The following is a 20,296-nucleotide window of genomic DNA, read 5'->3' as shown; positions in this document are numbered from 1 at the left end:
GCAATGGTGACCAGTGAGTGCCATATACTGTAGCACACTAACTACATAATGTGCACTTTGTCATCTGCTTTCCAATAGCATATTGTTGCTTTTTTTTCCTCCAGCTGAGTAAAAATAACTGCTTGTGTAAAACAACTGTCCATTAAAACCCTCTTTGTTGCTGTTTGTCAATCTGAGAGCTGCAAACAAAACATTGAACTAGTGCACTCCACTCACTGCTGGTAGGCAAAGTGAGTGTGTGTGTGTGTGTGTGTACCTAAGTACATTTGTAGAAATTTTCTGGACAAGAAAGGCCACTCAAACGCTATAAAGGTTTCCCAAACTCAGAGAAGAGTGACAAGGCTACTAGTAATGCTTCAATGCTTGCAAACGAGTGTCATCATTTCATACAATTTTTATTCTGCTTTGAAGGGCAGCCAGTGGAGAAAAGAGATTCTATGGAAGAGGCAATTGTTGGAAATTCACTATTATTGCTGCATTTTGTGCATGCATTGCTCAGACAGTGCTGAACTTCATTTATGTTACGTCAAGCACCTTGCTGTGCAGCTTAGGGGTCCTTGGGAAGATGTGTGGATTTCATTAGCGGCAGACGGCTGTTATTTTTAAATTTTATCATTGAAGCCTGTCTGCATTTGTGATGAAGATATCAGACAGAAATATCGCCGGCAGAACAATGTAGAGAGAGTGGGTTACTCCCTATTATTGCTGCGTTTTGTGCATGTATTGTTCAGTGCGATCATTTTACGTTGGGCCCCTTGTTGGGCACCGGGAAATATTAAAAAAATAATATATATTTATTGAACATTTAATTTACAAAAAAACAAAAATAGACAAAGAGACCTGTGAAATATGTCTTGTGTTTGTTCACCGTAATTATTTTCATTTCAACAGTAATTATTGTATGATTATTTTCTGCTACAAAAAAAGACAGGCTTTTTACAAACAGGAGACAAGGGGCTGCACTCCACCGACTGCTCAGTAAAATGTGTAAATTCCGGTACGTAATTTCCGCCACGTCATTTTCGGTGCACCACCAAGTGAACCAGTGAGGGAATGTCTCTGGTGGATACGAAATACAAAGGATCAAGCACTGAAAAATACTGAAATATGTTAGAGGAGCTCATAAGCTTAATTAGCACTGTGTTACCTCCTCCAGTAGTTGCTCGGGTGAAATAAAACCGTAACTTTAATATTGCAATAGTTAAATACTGCTTTTATTTGTATGGCAGTTAACAATGTTATAATATAACTTAAAACGTTGCCAGTACAGTTAATAAATCTATTATGGTGTTGATAGTTTGGGCTGGAATTAATTATTCTACATACTGTGTAGTAAATCTCAATGGGAAAATTGGTTCTGAAATCCAAACAAAACGGAGGTTGGTCACAGAACAGATTGTGCTTGAGGCCACAATTCTAGAAAGTACTTGCAGAAATTATTGTGTTTAGAACGGAGGACCTTTTTTCCTCATAGGTGTTGTATTATAAATATCTTTTATAAGTGAATTAAAAAAAAATCTGTAAAATCCTATCTATTCTTTAAATAATATGCAATGTGAATGCAGGGGCAGAAGTTGTACATCAAGCCAAATTTTAACCCAGGGTGATGTGGGTGCCTGAAGGTGTCTAAAAATGACCTGTGCAAAATGTGTGGGGTTTCTAACTGACCATCTCCTGCCATGGTATAAAAACAAGAGCCGTGCTTTTTGCAGGAAAACAATTCTCGTGCAAAACAACACACTAATCGATGCTACAGAAAATACAACAGCAGCTGTGGCTCCTAAAGGTATAAAAGAAGAAAAAATACCTGTGGGATTCTTAACAAGAAGCTCTATGAGGGTGAACAGTGGTAAACCTCCGAAAAGCAACTCTGGGACAAGTCAATTCTTGCATCCTCACATTTCCCCAAAAAAATTCAATAGGTGACACAGTTGTTTAGGTGATATTTAAGAGGAAATAGCACTTGTTTAAAAAACTCACGTTGTGACGTTGTGTCAAACGTAAATATAAACGGAATACAATGCTTTGCAAATCCTTTTCAACCTATATTCAAATGAATACACTACCAAGAAAAGTTACTTAATGTTGAAGCAGGTAAACTTTGTTTTTTTGCAAATACTCACAGATTTTGAATTTAATGGCTGCAACACGTTCCAAAAAAGCTGGGACAGGGGTACGTTTACCACTGTGTTACGTCACCTTTTTCACGTCACAAAACAAAAAATTATATGCATACTATAATGTCAAATTGGGTTCGAGTTTTATACGGGACACAGGTGCTACATACTGTGAGAGAAGAACAGGACAACGTAGGACAGGACAGAACAGGACAGGGTCAGGGACAGGAGGGGAAGGAGACAGGAAAAGTGTAGTGGACCTGGCTGTGCAACTGGAGTGTGGTGGGAGTGGCTGTGTACATTCTAAATAGTGTTGGGAACGCTAAACCAATGTGACCGGATAGGCGTTCGTATCGGAGAGAGCTCTCGATTGTATCGGTAGCAGACTCCATAATCGATACAAAACCTGCCAGGAATCCTGAGATACATCCGTTGTAGGGCTGTGGACCGGATACCGCGAGGCTAGGATGCCTGAGGCTTTACATTTGCATCTCTTAAAACAAGTGCTTAAAACATAACATTTTGCTTACAATTGAAAACTGCAGTGGTGGGCACTAGCACCACTACTAGTTTAACTACATTTCTTCATAGCTTTACTATTTCAACATCAAATAGCTTTTCAGTAGTTAAGCTACTTTCGTGGTCAGAGCCATAGCAAAGCAGCGTTCACAAAATGTGTGCAGCGGATGGTAAATGTGCAGACAATATGGCAAATGTGGGTAGATCTCGGCAATTCCCTTGGGTCATATACAGTGCAGTGAAAAAGGTATTGGCGCCATTCTCAAATTCTTATATTTTTGCATAGTTTCCCCACTTTAATGTTTAGGATAATCATCCATCCATCCATTTTCTGAGCCGCTTCTCCTCACTAGGTTGGAGGGCGTGCTGGAGCCTATCCCAGCTGTGATCGGGCAGGAGGCGGGGTACACCCAGGACTGGTTGCCAGCTAATCGCAGGGCACATACAAACAAACAACCATTCGCACTCACAGTTACACCTACGGGCAATTTAGAGTCACCAATTAATGCATGTTTTTGGGATGTGGGAGGAAACTGGAGTGCCCGGAGAAAACCCACGCAGGCACGGGGAGAACATGCAAACTCCACACAGGCGGGGCCGGGGGTTGAACCCGGGTCCTCAGAACTGTGAGGCTGACGCTCTAACCAGTCGTCCACCTTGCCGCCTTAGGATAATCAAACAAATGTAAATATCAGACAAATATAACCCTAGTGAACTTAAAATGCTGTTTGAAAATGATTTCATTTATTAAGGGGAAAAAAAAGGCTGCATGTCTCCTTCAGGACCTGGACAACTTGCTGTGATTGGTGGAACCATGAATTTTGTTCTTTAACAGAAAATACTGAAGGAGAATGTTCAGCCATTAGTTCATCAAGTGCACTTGGGTTCTGCATCAGGATAACGATCCAAAACACACCAGCAAGTCAACTTCTGAATGGTTTAAAAAAATAAAATCAAGGTTTTGGATTGGCCCAGTCCAGACTTGAATCCGATTGAAATGCAGTGGCACGACCTTAAAAAGGCCATTCATGCTTGAAAACCCTCCATTTTTGCTATGTGCACTGCGATTGGCTGGCGACCAGTTCAGGGTGTACCCCACCTCTAGCCCAGAGTCATCTGGGATAGGCTCCAGCATGCTCGCGACCCTAGTGAGGATATGTGGTATGGAAGATGAATGAATGAATAAAACAATTCTGAGTTGGCTAAAATATCTCCACAGAGATATGAAACACTCATTGCCAGTTATAGAAAACGAGTTTAGTTGCTGTTGGTGAGTACAACACAAACAGTTATTAGATTTAGGAGCATTACTTTTCACACAGGGCCAGGTGAGTTTGAATCGTTTTTTTTTTTTCCTTAATAAATGAAATCGCCATTCAAAAACAGCCTTTTCAGTTCACTTGGAACTGTCTGATATTTACATTTGTTTGATGATCTTAAAGTGGGGAAACTATGCAAAAATATAAGACTTTGAGAAGGGGGCCAATATACGGCACTGTATACATTCCCGTGTTGGTACTTTTCGACCCCAAAAAGACAAAAAAAAAAAAAGAAAAGAAAGCAAGTATTATGTGTTTGCAGTCACGGTCCTTGAATGGCATCGTGTGCTGGACCACCCTTGGCTTTTAACTACTGAGTTTGTGAAGATTGTTTTCTCTACCAAATTAATAGTTGTGGTCTATTTAAATAATCAATTTTAATATTTCACAATGCAGATAATCTATTTTTTAAAGATTTTTACAGTGCCATAAAGCAACAATTATCAGTGGTCTTTTACATGTTTGAAAACAGGGTTTGACATATGTCATTTTATAGCATTGAAAGTGAAGTCAAAGTCTAGTCAAATTAAGGTTCTTTATGATTGACGTCTACGTCAACTAATGTTTACTATTGCATTGTTTCCGCACCAAATCCCATACTGAACCGAATCGTATCGTTAAGATATCACTTTTAAATTGAATCGTAACCTGTGCATCTAGATAAAGTGGGTACGGAAAGTATTCAGAGCCCCTTAAATTTTTCACTCTTTGTTATATTGCAGCCATTTGCTAAAAAAATTTAAGTTCATGTTTTTCCTCATTAATGTACACACAGCACCCCATATTGACAGGAAAAAAAAGAAATTGTTGAAATTTTTGCAGATTTATTAAAAAAGAAAAACTGAAATAAAACACAGCCATAAGTATTCAGACCCTTTGCTCAGTATTTAGTAGAAGCACCCTTTCAGCTGTGTGCTTAGGGTCATTGTCTTTTTTTAAGGTGAACCTTCGGCCCAGTCTGAGGTCCTGAGCACTCTGGAGAAGGTTTTTGTCCAGGATATCCCTGTACTTGGCCGCATTCATATTTTCTTCGATTGCAACCAGTCTCCCTGTCCCTGCAGCAGCAAAATACCCACAGCATGATGCTGCCACCATCATGCTTCACTGTTGGGACTTTATTGGACAGGTGATGAGCAGTGCCTGGTGTTCTCCACACATGCCACTTAGAATTAAGGACAACAATTACTATCTTGGTCTCATCAGACCAGAGAATCTTCTTTCTCACCATCTTGGAGTCCTTCAGGTGTTTTTTAGCAAACTCCATGCGGGCTTTCATGTGTCTTGCAGTGAGGAGAGGCTTCTGTCGGGCCACTCTGCCATAAAGCCCCGACTTGTGGAGGGCTGCAGTGATGGTTGACTTTCTAGAACTTACTCCCATCTCCCGACCGCATGTCTGGAGCTCAGCCACAGTGATCTTTGGGTTCTTCTTTACCTCTCTCACCAAGGCTCTTCACCCCAATTGCTCAGTTTGGCTGGACGGCGAGCTACTAGGAAGGGTTCTGATTGTCCCAAAGGTCTTCCATTTCAGGATTATGTAGGCCACTGTGTTCTTAGAAACTTGAAGTGCAACAGAATTTTTTTTGAAACCTTGGCCAGATCTGTGCCTTGCCACAATTCTGTCTCTGAGCTCTTTAGGCAGTTCCTTTGACCTCATGATTTTTATTTGCTCTGACATGCACTGTAAGCTGTAAGGTCTTTTATAGACAGGGGTGTGGCTTTCCTAATCAAGTCCAATCAGTATAATTAACCACAGCGGGACTCCAATGAAGGTGTAAAACCATCTCAAGGATGATCAGAAGAAATGGACAGCACCCGAGTTAAATATATGAGTGTCACAGCAAAGGGTCTGAATACTTTTGGCTGTGTGATATTTCAGTTTTTCTTTTTTAATAAATCAGCAAAAATCTCTACAAGGAAGTTTTTTTCTGTCAATGTGGGGTGCTGTGGTGTACATTAATGAGGAAAAAAATTCACTTAAATGATTTTAACAAATGGCTGCAATATAAATATAAAATATAAAAAATTTAAGGTGGTCTGAAAAGTTTACGTACCCACTGTATGTATCGAATCAGCCTCATGCCAGAGATTCCCATTGGTAATTCAAAACCTAGAAAAAGGAGAAAGGGAGTGCAAGTGAGTGGACATCCCAAGAAGCCCAAGGACCCACCTGAGAACGGCACGGCCGACAGGACACCACCCACACCAAGGGATCCAGGGCGGTCCACCAGCCCCACCAAAATGCCCCAAAAACGGCCACCAGAAGGAGAAAACCGGGGACCAACGCCGCCCCGCCGGCTAATCACCATAGGACAGCGAGAAGCCCCCCCAACCAGCAGAGCCTGCGACAACAGTCAGCCCCGGTCCCAGCCAGAGGGTGAGCCAGTGACCCGCGCCACATGGACAGGGGGGAGGATCGGTCGCCCAAGACAAAGACGATAAGGCGAGTCAACCCGCAGGGACAGCCACGGGGCATGAGAGGGGGCCCCCACCCCCTGCAGCCATCCAGCCAGAGGAGCCCGGCCCCGGGAGCATCACCATGATAATAGTGGATACCCACCTCCCTCCCGTTATTATGATTGCCAGGTCCCTGACTTGCAGTCATTGGCCCTACCTAACCCGTGCACATGAAGCCCCTGTGTGGTGTCGTGTATTAAAATCTGGAGGGGCCCACGGGAATGGGGGGTTAGGGGCGCATTCCTGGCCTACAGCCTGGTGCCCCCCGGCCCAGACCACAAAGCCCCCCAGATTGATGAACCCCGGTCCCCAGAACTGTGAGGCAGCTGTGCTAACCAGTCGACAACTGTATCATTCCTATATCATAGAGTTTAAATTGACTGAACACCTGAAACAAACAGCTTGCCACCAAAATGTGTGAAAACAGGTGTCAACATTGGGTAACGGCAACAACTAAAAAAACAAACAATACACCCAGATTGATGAACCCCGGTCCCCATAACCCCGGTCCCGAGAACTGTGAGGCAGCTGTGCTAACCAGTCGACAACTGTATCATTCCTATATCATAGAGTTTAAATTGACTGAACACCTGAAACAAACAGCTTGCCACCAAAATGTGTGAAAACAGGTGTCAACATTGGGTAACGACAACAACTAAAAAAACAAACAATACAATTTTAAGTTTCCTTCCCCTTTAAAGTACCCCCACACAGCTGATGTGGCTCCTACCCAGAAAGTGGCATCACTGTCATAGTATCGGAGTATTTTTATGAGGAAGAGTACATGTACAGACCTCCAGTACCGGCATTGATACAGACATGCAAACACCAAAGGCATGAAAAAGGTGACCAAAGCATTTTTTAATAAATAAAATAATTTATCGGATCTGTACGATTCACGGAAATGGCCTATATTGAGTCCAAAATGGCGAATTTCACCGAATGGGAACTGATTTGCAAGTGTGTTGATAAAGATACCGCCATCGTTGCATCCTTATAAGTAAATGCAGATTATCATCCAGCAAGAAAGGGGTGACAAACATTGCAGCTACACAGCAAATTAGAAGTGTTAACGGAGGTTTAAAAAAAATAATAAATAAAAAAGCCCTCCATGAACAAGTGCCATTCCATATGTACAAATACAGTACACACTGCACACATATGCATACATATGCATGTAAGCATGACTAAGCAAAACACAAAACAGTTGTCCTGCCAAAAAAAGAGAACAAATTTGTCAGGTGAGTTTGGACCTCTTAGTCCTACCTGGCCTGATTTGTTCCCAGTTTCAGTGCTGACCAACGGAGGAAGGTGAGTTTCTCCTCCTATTGTCGTTACAATGACCTGCCCTCTCTCAACTACAGGATCACAGACCTCCAAAACCTGCAGAACTTCATCGCCTGTCTCCATCACACTAGCCGTGTGTGTGGCAAAATCGTCTGCCATCATACTTTGTCCTCAGCTGGTCCATCACAGTCTTCAACCAGTCTGTGTATGTCTGATCTACCACACAATGCTGATTTGAAGCCTAGTAATGCATTAGACCACTTTATATATAAATTTTGCCCCATCATGCCTGGGGACGTATTGCACGTCACTTGCCTCTTCATGTGTGTTTGTGTGTGTCAGGGTGGCGGGGGGCTGCTCTTTATGGAGGTTAGAGAGTGAAGGAGACAGAGAGAATGTGAGAGTGATGAGACGATGTCATGGGAGAAGAGATGGAGGGTGGGATAAAAGGATGGATGGACAAAGAGAAACAGGAGGGGGAAGTAGTACACTAAACAAACATGGCTGCACACCATCCCAGCAGGCTAAGAATAAACAAAATAGCAATTAGAAGATGCACTTCTCCCATCATCTTTTTCTTCATTCTTCACCAGTCCTTTTTTCCATTACTCCCCTTGAGGCAACTGCTCTCATTCTTTTCCTGTCTTTGGCCTTAACACCACTCTCCGTCCATTGCTTCTGACCCAGTGAACACTGTATGTGTGTTAAAAGGTAAAACAAAATAAAAAATGTGGATTTTTTCTGGTAGACAAAAAATATACAGTATAAGTAAGATTGAGGCTGCAGAGACAGACACACACACACAAAATAAGAAAATATATACCCAAATAGAAAGGGTGCAATCGCTATCAGCAGCAGCAACATATAACACACAACTACCGGCTTTAGTTTACAACGTTTCAGTCTCAGTTTAATCACCAATAACACATTGTCACATATCTCTAGCATTACAGCTGCCATTTTGCGCAGGGAAAACATACAGTACAGAACTATGAAAAAGAAAAAGGCCCAACTGCTTTTTCACAACACAGCATTTTGACATACTAAACAGTAAATATTAGGACAAATGCAGTTAGTAGGATTATGTAGACATGTATGGAGAAAAATCCCAAATATTGGGGCGTTCATTCTGATTTTAAGTGGGTTAAGAGGGCATAAGTAGAGCTGTCCACATACATTTTGGTGTTGATTGATTACAATTTTGTGACGTTAAGATTTGTATCTATATAACCGTATAAGAAAACATTTTAATGTCCATAAAATCAAAAATATTGGGGCAATCGTTCTGATATTTTTCACTGGTTGAAGTGGGCATAGGAAGAGATGCCCATACCAACGGTGAGGAATGCCGTCAAGCTGAAGAAGGAGTCCTATCGGGCCTTTTTGGCCTGTGGGACTCCTGAGGCAGCTGATGGGTACCGGCTGGCCAAGCGGAATGCAGCTTTGATGGTCGCTGAAGCAAAAACCTGGGCATGGGAGGAGTTCGGTGAGGCCATGGAGAAAGACTTCCGGACGGCTTCGAGGAAATTCTGGTCCACCATCCGGTGTCTTAGGAGGGGGAAGCAGTGCACCATCAACACTGTGTATAGTGGGGATGGGGCGCTGCTGACCTCGACTTGGGACGTTGGGAGCCGGTGGGGAGAATACTTCGAAGACCTCCTCAATTCCACCGACACGCCTTCCCATGAGGGAGCAGAGTCTGGGTTCTCTGAGGCGGGCTCTCCTATTTTTGGGGTTGTGGTCACCGAGGTGGTTAAAGAGCTCCGCGGTGGCAAGGCCCCGGGGGTGGATGAGATTCGCCCGGAGTTCCTCAAGGCTCTGGATGTTATGGGGCTGTCCTGCTTGACACGCCTCTGCAACATCACGTGGACATCGGCAACAGTGCCGCTGGATTGGCAGACTGGGGTGGTGGTCCCCCTTTTTAAGAAGGGGGACCGGAGGGTGTGTTCCAACTACATCACACTCCTCAGCCTCCCTGGTAAGGTCTATTCATGGGTGATGGAGAGGAGGGTCCGTCGTGAAGTCGAATCTCAGATTCAGGAGGAGCAGTGACCAGTGTGGTCACAGAATTTGAGAAAAGGGCCAATTTTAAGCTTTATAAGGGCACACTAGGCTCAATCACATCTTGATTATTTTATTTCAAGTCCATTGTATTGGTGTTAGGAGGCAAAAATGACTAAAGTCACAACCAAAATACTTCTGGACTCAACTGTTTGTCCAGCATGACATTGTTTACACATATGTGACCTCTGCTTTGTTTATAATTTGCTCTGTCTGTGATAAGTTACTCTGCCCTGTTGTCTTCTCATACACAGAGAATTTTAAGCAATGTGTTTGGCATTGTTTTCTTTGTCCAATAACATGCAGTGCAACCTAAATTTTTCAAGATCCAACTGAGTCATTATGGGTGTGTCTATTTTGAGTCCAACAGGGGACCTTTGTTTAGATTTCCTTCTTATCTTTCATAGGATGGAGGAAAGAGGAGCTCGCGCTCTGTGTGGTCAATACCAAAGTGACCTGCCTTCCACTTTTACATACTTTATACCAAACAGCCAGTGAGAATGCCAGAGAATCATCACATCTTTGCAACAATGGAAGTAGAATTGGAAATAGACCATTACTCATAAAAAAAATAAAATCTATCATTGTCTAGTAAAGAGCCGCACACCAAGAAGAACACAAAATGCTGACTGTCATCCATTTTTGTGATCATTTACTGTCTTTGGTCCTTTTACTTTACTGTACTTAGTGGCATAAGTAGCCAGGTACTGGTGAGGCAATTGTTAGCTTGGTGTGATTGAACAGAAGATGAAGGATCTCTAAAATTACATATCTAGCAAAAAAAACACACAAATCACACAGGTCAAGAGATTCTGCCAGTTGCTCCAATACGGAGCAAATTGTTCAAGAATGCATTTTAGTTTAAATGGATGCCACTTCTCCTGTTTGACACAACAATCAAATTGACTCAGCCAAAGTGATGCAAAATGTGACCTGGACTTTGCCAGTTCACCTAAATATCCACTTACACACAACAATAGCAAAGGGGCAAAATTAACTTATTCACGTACACAAATGTGTTATCACAGCTCTTACTCTTTTTATGCGTGTGTAAGGGTGAAAGTAAATCCAGTAGCAATGCCAAGTAAAAACACAAAGGAAGGCAGCTCTCTGTTAAAATTAGACAACCACAAACAAACACAGGGAATGATAACAAAGCTTTCCACAAGGGAAAAGTATTCACCAAGTAGGTCAGTAAAATTACACAAGGGTTTGATTTAGTCTTCTCTTGTTGCACGCCTATGCCAGGCCACTGTGTGAGATGCTTGTTTGGCAACATGAAACGTATGATACCGAATGATGGACAAGACAGCCAGACGAGGTTATCTAACTCCATGTGACCTAAAGGTAACAAGCTGTCATCGTCGGACCTCAGTAACTATCACAAGCTCATACTCGGAGGCTCAAATTCATGAGCAAGGTAGAAGCCTTGTGATGCAGCACTGATAAGAAAGACTGGAATCTTGATACACAGCAAGAGGGCTATGATGGAAACAAATGATGAACCATTGAGAATGAGTCAGTGGATAATACTTGCATCAGTATCGCAATATGGCACATTGAGAGTAGCTAGATGAATACATCAACTAGATAAGACAATTTAGGGACTGAACTTCATTTCCATTTATTTTTTCATTTCAATATAACCTTTTCTATTATGATTTTCCCATGTTAAAATAAAAGTTAAAGTAGGTGCTTTATAAGATATGAAGATGTGGATAGTATAAACAAATACTGAATACTGTATTTAAACTCACATTGCACAAAATTAGACACCCCTGCACAATCTAATGAGAGCAATATAAGAGAGGTATTAAATAATATGCCTGCACAAAGATAATACTGAGCTTTGACTGACACAGTCAGACAGGTGTGTGCATAGTGGCTAACAAATTTACTGGACCATCAACTGCCCTAAATTGACAGCATTGGTAATTACCAAAATATTTTAATATTTATGCACCAGTATGTAGAAGCGCTTGAACCTAAAAGTTAATTGTAATGCTAAAATATAGTTATTACTGTTATACAAGAATTTTCTATTTTATTGTTTTATTACAATTGGCTGGCAACTGGTTCAGGGTGCACCCCGCCTCCTGCCCGATGACAGCTGGGATAGGCTCCAGCACGCCCGCGACCCTAGTGAGGAGAAGCGGCTCAGAAAATCGATGGATGGATGTTTTATTACACTTTGTCGTCAGAGTAACGAGCGAACTGAAGTGTAACCCAACTGACTTTAGCCGAGAGGTGGGGTATACCCTATACTTGTTGCCACTTCATGGCAGGACAATTTTCATGCATAACTTAACAGCAAAAATAGTTATTTAATATATCTGACTTCTCAGAGACGCCCTGTGAGAATAGTCAAATTTATTTATTTATTTTTTTTCATTAAAAATTTCCAAATATTGGAAGCTCACTAAAATAGGAAAGATTCTGTATTTAATCACTTCATGATGCTGAACGGTCTTTTTCATATTTATAAAGGATAGTCTAATAAATGTAGTAAGCACTGTATATTATTGTGGTTATAATGTATAGTGGTGGACTTCACTGCAGCATACTGAAAGCAGTTAATATTTCGACCAAAATGTATTTAAGTAAGGTGACACAAATATTAATTACACCAAAACAGAACAAATGAGGAGATATTTCTTTCTACTACTGCAGCAAACTAAAACCACAATATTAAACAGAAAATTATGACAGTGTCAATAATTTCTTTTGTTTTTTAAAGTCAAGATTTCTTTTACAACTCACATATTTGAATTCAGAACTGTGACCCAGAACAATTCATAATGGATGGTATAAATACAGCATGACAAACATTGTATTATACATAATTGTATATCTGAAGGCTGAATTAATATTTGTTGTCACCATGATTGTAAATACCACCCAATAAAGGCAAAATAACTTCTGATGAACAATTTCTTACCTTATATTTGTCATTTATCATACAATCCATTATATAATGCATGGGTTCATCTTCTATTGACATGCATGATGACTGAGTATAGAGTTTGAGTTGTATCAACTAAGCAGCTTGGCCTGGTCCATTTGTGGTGGGGGCCAAAGAAACGTTTACGACCAACTGAAGGACTCCTTCCCAAGGATTAACATGTGTTTCTCTACTAAATGACAAACCATACGTCTGGAGACCAACTAGGCAGCTTGCTACAATAGGCATATTTGTGCAAACATTTATCAACCCGGTTGTTTGTAGCCACAAGTGGACCAGTCCCCTCTAGTGTTTGGAGTGAAATAGCAGATGGACTGTCGTAACGCCGATAAGCACATTTACCATGTCACTTCACATTAACTTGTGCTAAGTCTCTTGAAAGCCATACCTTTTCAAAATGAGAGAGTGTTACTGACACTGTTCGGACATTGAGGCTCTAACAATGAGGCTTTGGTAATTTAAGAAAGATGAAGTACAAGAGGGTTGTGGGATAAGTGATTCTCTGATATGTTCTGTCCTACCTGGACCTGCTCGGTTTGAACAGTGGCGTCACCCAGCAATGGGTCTGCAGGAGCAGGGTGAATAGTTACAGATTTTTCTGAGCGGCTGTCTTTGCTGCGAGACTTGTGGCGGTCCCGGCTTCTCTCGCTGAAAAAGACATTTCCAAAAAATTATATGCAGAATTAATTTTTCTCTGGCAGGACATGAAATATTTAATCAAAAACATCTATTTTGTTGGATTCAGAACATGGACAAGACAGAACAAGCATGATGAGCCCCTAAATGTTCTGCTTCTAAGTGTCCAGCAGTAAATAATGACAATCAGGGACAGAAACAATCAATATCAAACCTCAAACATTGTTTGTTACATAATCTAATTTCTGATGACTTAATATGGGCACTCTGACCCAAATACAACCCAAACATGTGCTCTAACATATGAGCTCCATTGGCCAACTGACCATATGCACTTACAACTCTAATCCTGTGCCAAAAGTAACCAGCAGCAATCAGTATCCTTGGCCCAGCAGCACTTTGACTACATGGCACTGTGCCCAATGTGGATGGATCCATTACCACCGAGAAGATGGCATGGATGACTACAGTTAATCCCTCATCTGTGTCTCTCCCATTTGGCTGCAGCCATCTAGGCTCGAACGAAAACGTCAAATGATAATTATTGAATTAAAACACAGCACAATGAGGTTCTGCAGCACAAATGAATAACTCCCCCAGTTGAGGTGTGAGAGCAGTTTTAAATGGACATGTGTATTGAGACCTTTTAATCGACTAATTTATCAATCGGGGGTTAAAAAAACTCTTTCCAGGAAAGAGGAAGTTGGGAATCAGAACCATATTTTCTTCTATTTTCACTTCCTGTAGTTGTCATGGATTGATGTCCTTTATTTTTTTTCGCCACAGTATTCAGACAGGTGTCCTCAATTAAAAGGTTTTGTTTTAATCTAACCTTTATTTGTCCAGGTAGGACCATTAAGAACAGATTCTCATTTGCAATATCAATCTGGCTGCAGAAAGCACAGTAATGCAAAATGAAAGTAAATACAAACAGACATATACAACAAATTGTACGCAAACTGTACACAAAACAAAACATACAAAAAACACAGAAAATAATAATACACAATAGCTCCCTTTACCCAACCCTTAAAAAAACATTTATAAATGAGAGAGATGGGCTCACCACCTGTGGGAGGGGCCATAGGGGTCGGGTGCAGTGTGAGCTGGGCGGTGGCCGAAGGCGGGGACCTTGACGATCCGATCCCCGGCTACAGAAGCTGGCTCTAGGGGCGTGGAATGTCACCTCTCTGGCAGGGAAGGAGCCCGAGCTGGTGTGTGAGGTCGAAAAGTTCCGACTATATATAGTCGGACTCGCCTCCACACATAGCTTGGGCTCTGGTACCAGTCCTCTCGAGAGGGGTTGGACTCTCTTCCACTATGGAGTTGCCCACGGTGAGAGGCGCTGAGAAGGTGTGGGTATACTTATTGCCCCCCGGCTTGGCGCCTGTACATTGGGGTTCACCCCGATGGACGAGAGGGTAGCCTCCCTCCGCCTTCGGGTGGGGGGACAGGTCCTGACTGTTGTTTGTGCATATGCAGAAAACTGGAGTTGAGAACCCATCCTTTTTGGAGTCCATGGAGGGGGTGCTGGAGAGCGCTCCCACTGGGGACTCCATTGTTCTGCTGGGGGACTTCAATCCTTATGTACCGGACTATTGCAATATTAGTCATTCGAACTGCTCTAAGTGCTAGAGGACTCTGCATCTCTTTGCACAATTGTCAAAAAAAAAAAAAAGTACCGGCTTTACCAGATAACTAGCAACCCTTTACTGCTCAGTGACTGTTTTTTTTTTTTGTCAATGTCTTTCTGTCTCCAAAGTGTTCTGTCAATTGACTGTCTGTTGTCATACTAGAGCGGCTCCAACTACCGGAGACAAATTCCTTGTGTGTTTTTGGACATACTTGGCAAATAAAGATGATTCTGATTCTGATGTGGGCAATGACAGTGAGACCTGGAAGGGCGTGATTGGGAGGAACGGCCCCTCCGATCAGAACCCGAGTGGTGTTCTGATATTGGACTTATGTGCTCATCACGGATTGTCCATAACGAACACCATGTTCAAGCACAAGGGTGTCCGTACGTGCACTTGGCACCAGGACACGCGAGGTCACAGTTAGATGATCGACTTTGTGGTTGCGTCATTGGACTTCCGGCCGCATGTCTTGGACATTCGGGTGAAGAGAGGGGCGGAGCGGTCAACTGATCACCTCCTGGTGGTGAGTTAGTGGGGAAAGATGCCGGGCCGACCTGGCAGGCCTAAATGTATTGTGTCCGGGAAAGGGAAAACGTCTTCCTAAATTTTTTAACATCATACGGGTTTTTGGAGCTGTGCTTTGTCTGGTCCCTCACCTCGGACCTGTTTGCCATGGGTGACACTGCCAGACAACTAGTATCATTGGGACACACAAACCCCTCCACCACGATAAGGTGACAGCTCAAGGAGGGGGCCGTTAGGAATAGTTTTATGATTTATGATTACATGGCATTTCTATCAAAATTGACTAACATTGTATGTATTTTTTTTAATTTATTTATTTTCCCAGACAATAATAATTGTTTCTGTTTGTCAAAAGTTAAAGGAAAGGATCTAACACTGCAATAATAAATGGTGCCCTTGAATAAGAGCTCAAACTTCAAGTGACCCTTGAATGTTACACTCTCACACAAAAACAATCCCCAACACGAAGTTACAGGACATCCTGGTGGTGAGAGAAAAGGCGGAAACAAACAATGAGTGAGAGCACTGGGATCGCTACAGGCTACTGGAGCTGTTTTGATTCGAGGGTGTGAACCATACTGCTTCCCGCTTCTATTCTTGCGGTTCCCTTTCAATGTGAACATAGAGTGATAACCGCTGACATATGCAAGTGAAAACATGACCTCCTTAGCATAGCTAATCAACCTAGAATAGGGGATGCTGAAAGGCTTCAAATCTATTGTAGTTAGCATGACTTGCTATCATGACTTTAAATATATTGTCATATAGTAGCTGTTCTTTTAGAAGTCATTATAATCAGTGATTAGAATCATTAAATAAGGGGAGGCGGGAGAAGGTAAGACACTGCAAGGGGATTTGTGTATTCAAGATCATAAGGAGACTAACATGCGGCTCTTATTACTTACATCATGGCGACGACAATGAAAATGAGCATTATCGCTGTACAGTGCACTGCGTTCCCCATATAGTTTCTGTTCCTCATTGTATTTCGGGGAGGTTGATATAGAAACTGAGCACCAAGTTGCGCATGTTCAACAATTAAAGTTCCAGTGCTCAAGCCTGTGCTACACCTCTTGGTACATGTGATTAATTGTGGGAGTATACTCTCATCAGGAACCTCAGGCAAGATAACACCTGGCCTCTGCTTAGACTTTGAGTGTGCTAGAAAGAGAAGAGACACAAAGGTGATGACACATTTTGGAATGTACCAATGTGGAATTACACAGAGGAGGGAATTTAACATGAAGAAAACAACACACGTACTCATCCCTCTCCCAACACAAACCTTCCCAATTACCTTCTCACATTTTGTTCCTACTTCATTAGCATGGCTCTGCTCATTAGTATTCCTACTGTGCACTACACGATGATACTATGGCCTGATTAATGCAATTTGGTGTGTTGCATGGATCCCTCAAGTGGATATGGCTTTCTGCCTACGATGGAGCCCATTGGGACTTTTGGCCTTGGAAGAACACTTTCTCTTCACCTGAGAATGAGTGTACAATTGTACAGTGTACACAATTGTACAGTGTACACTGTACAATTGTGTGGGATAATAGTTATCCTCACTTACACCTGGACGAAGCAAATAAATAACAACCCATTGCAACACACAGAACCAGAGTAACAAATTTTGTTGCGCTGACCATTACATTAAAAAAAAAGGTTCTTCCAGCTGACTGATGAGTTCTGCCAGCGTATCACATTGCTGGATGCCTGCTTGACTTGGACTTGAGGGCCGCTTACGGAGATTTTCAGAACAAGGAGACTCATTCCAGTTCTGACACCTCGTCTTTTTTATTTTGTGTGGTTTTAAATTTAGGCATGGTTACAGATTGATGTATCAACACAGTAATTCTCCACTATTAAAGACTTTGTGGCCCCACACACGGAAACTGGGTTACTTCATCTACCCATACGCTCCCTTATGAAATGTTTTACCCATTGTGGGTTGTTCTTTGGTTATTTTTGAGCTGGGTCAAATCTCTCAATCGAAGATGGGTTATTTTAACTACTCAACCGCTGTGTTAGGAAAGGTTTTACTCATTATGGGTTAATATTTTGACTTCAGACCAGAACTTTTTATATCATGTGACCACGTCGTCACATTAGGCTCCCTATTGGTCCGTTGCCACCTTCCACCTCACCGATATTTTTTTTCTGCCCGCCATATTGGAAAGTGAGGACGTTGGACGGCCTTCGCTTCATTAAAAGTAATTTAAATAAAGTAAGAATTTAAGGTTTTGAATAGGCTTTACACGATCAGGATTTTTGGGCCCGATCACTAAGTTTAAAAAAACGATAACCGGTCACAAGATGGAGCAATGTGTCCATTTACATGACTTGTTCATTTATTGTACATATACTTGTGTACTTCATGACTTTTTCATTTATTGTATATACGTTTTTACTGTATGCTGAGTACTGTATCCATCCATCCATTTTCTGTACCGCTTATCCTCACTGGGGTCGTGGGCGTGCTGGAGCCCATCCCACCTCAAAATTATTCTCTTAGCATTTTAGACAAATTTTAAAACATCAATGACCTCTAGGGGGATTCAAGGATTAGCCACAGACATAAGTTTAGGTCAGATCAACATTACAACATGACAGAAATAATGGGTGCTAACTTACTGTAATTAAATTACTTTATTGCAATTAAATTACTTTAATAAATACTGTTAATGACATGTTTACTCTAACTTTCTCACTCTCCCGGCTATATTTACGGGTGTTGTCCTGAGTTGGCGTCTGTTTGACTTTTCCTTTTTTTTAATCTACGCTGCGTTGCTTGAACGCGGCATGCTCCTCCTTGTGTACATTCTTGAGGTCCATCCATCCATCCCTTTTCTGAGCCGCTTCTCTTCACTTGGGTCGCGGGCGTGCTGGAGCCTATCCCAGCTATCATCGGGCAGGAGGCGGGGTACACCCTGAACTGGTTGCCAGCCAATCGCAGGGCACATAGAAACAAACAACCATTTGCACTCACATTCACACCTACGGGCAATTTAGATAAAATTTGTGTTGAAGCATTTAGATGACGTTTCCCCACAACGTACTTCAGTTGTGCAGAGACTGCTAATAACTTACGTGTTGTTTGTCTGAGACACCGCAAAATAGTCCCACACCGATGACATGTTTTTTTTACCGACAAGATTGAAAAAAACTTTATTGGCCGTCAAATAGTTACAGTACTGCGCCACAAGACACGTGGCAAGGCTAAAAATAAACTAGCTTTTGGATTCATACGCAACGGCGACGTGGAGTTAAATGTCTTGTGCGGAGCCGATCGATGATGTCATTGATCGGATCGGCGAATTATGACACGAAAGCCGATCAGCATAAAATGCTAATTATCGGCCGATACCGATCACACTGATCAGATCGGCGTAAAGTCTAGTTTTGAATGTTGATACTATATAAGGTGTATTTTAAGATACTTGAATATGTATGGTTTAGAGTTTGGACAACAAATACTGTAATTCTGCATGTAGCTAATCCATGTTCACAAGACAATGCTTTCCTTAGCTTCTTTTAACAAATGTAACGTACAGTATATGACATCATTGCTCACACTATTTTGCTGTCATGTAGTGTATGTACGTTAGTACTTTAAGGCTTGTTTTTTCAGTAATGTTTGATAATGGAGACTGCTCTTCAGGCAAGTTAAAAGTGGGAGCGGGGCTCGCACACAGACCTGTCGTTTGCTGCAGGAACAGAGAGAGGACGGTGTACACTCTGTGTACACTTTTTTATCATCCTGAATACACGTTGAGAATACGATGGGAAACTCCCACCGTGAGTTGAAACATTGTGAAGACTGAAATAAAATGAAATCCAATTGGATGGAAATGACACGGCATGGATTCTTACTTTGGTTGTTTTTACAAAGTTAGGGCAGCTTGAAATGATTCGCTCTGTCTGAAGAAATGCCCCCACAGCAGATTGGTTCAGAGTAAACAGAGGCAGGGATTGATAAGTGACTGACTTTCAATTACAGGTTTGCTATTAGGGATATACAGTGCCGTGAAAAAGTATTGGCCCCCTTCTCAAATTCTTATAGTTTCCACAGTTTTTAATGTTTAAGATCATCAAACAAATGTAAATATCAGACAAATATAACGGTAACCCAAGTGAACTTAAAATGCTGTTTTTAAATGGTGATTTCATTTATTAAGGAAAAACAAAATTCAAAGTTACATGACCCTGTGTGAAAAAGTAATGGCGCCCTAAACCTAATAACTGATTGGGCCATCCTCACCAGCAACAACCGAAATCAGGCATATTCGATAACTGGCAGTGAGCCTTTCACATTTATTTGATCATCTTAAACAGTAAAGTGGGGAGACTATGCAAAAATATAAGAATTTGAGAAGGGAGCCAATACGTTTTCACACCATTGTAGTTTGTATAATTAATTGTCTCCTTGCTTTGAAAATAAGACAATGGAATATAAATATTGTGAACTCATGAATTAGGTTACTGTTTTTTGTACTGCTTTTTTCCTTTACTGCTTTTTATTTTTATTATTTTTTTTAATAATAGTAATAAAGGTGATGCGACTATACACAGTGTTGATGGTGCACTGCTTCCCCCACCTAAGACTAGAACACTTTTCTTGAAGCTGTCCGGAAGTCGTTCTCCATGGCCTCACCGAACTCCTCCCACGCCGAATTTTTGCCTAAGCGACCACCAAAGCTACTTACCGTTTGGCCAGTCAGTACCCATCAGCTGCCTCTAGAGTACCACAGGCCAAAAAGGCCTGATAGGACTCCT

The 20,296-nt window shown here is 41.7% G+C and overlaps 1 protein-coding gene across 5 annotated transcripts in view; it reads right to left on the bottom strand.

The window, feature by feature from the left end:
• LOC133406149 (vang-like protein 1) overlaps positions 1 to 20,296 on the bottom strand; it is a 56,844-nt gene that overhangs the window by 21,544 nt on the left and 15,004 nt on the right. For 4 of the 5 annotated variants that reach the window (XM_061683518.1, XM_061683554.1, XM_061683527.1 and 1 more), the window contains one exon: positions 13,241 to 13,367. In XM_061683518.1, coding sequence (XP_061539502.1) covers positions 13,241 to 13,367 — 127 coding nt within the window. Of the gene's footprint in view, positions 1 to 12,695; positions 13,368 to 20,296 lie in introns of those variants that run through there. The other variant, XM_061683546.1, reaches the window with a different exon arrangement.

This window comes from Phycodurus eques, chromosome 1 (genome assembly GCF_024500275.1).
Source record: "Phycodurus eques isolate BA_2022a chromosome 1, UOR_Pequ_1.1, whole genome shotgun sequence".
Taxonomy (NCBI): domain Eukaryota; kingdom Metazoa; phylum Chordata; class Actinopteri; order Syngnathiformes; family Syngnathidae; genus Phycodurus; species Phycodurus eques.
This window is presented reverse-complemented; position numbering and strand designations above follow the sequence as displayed.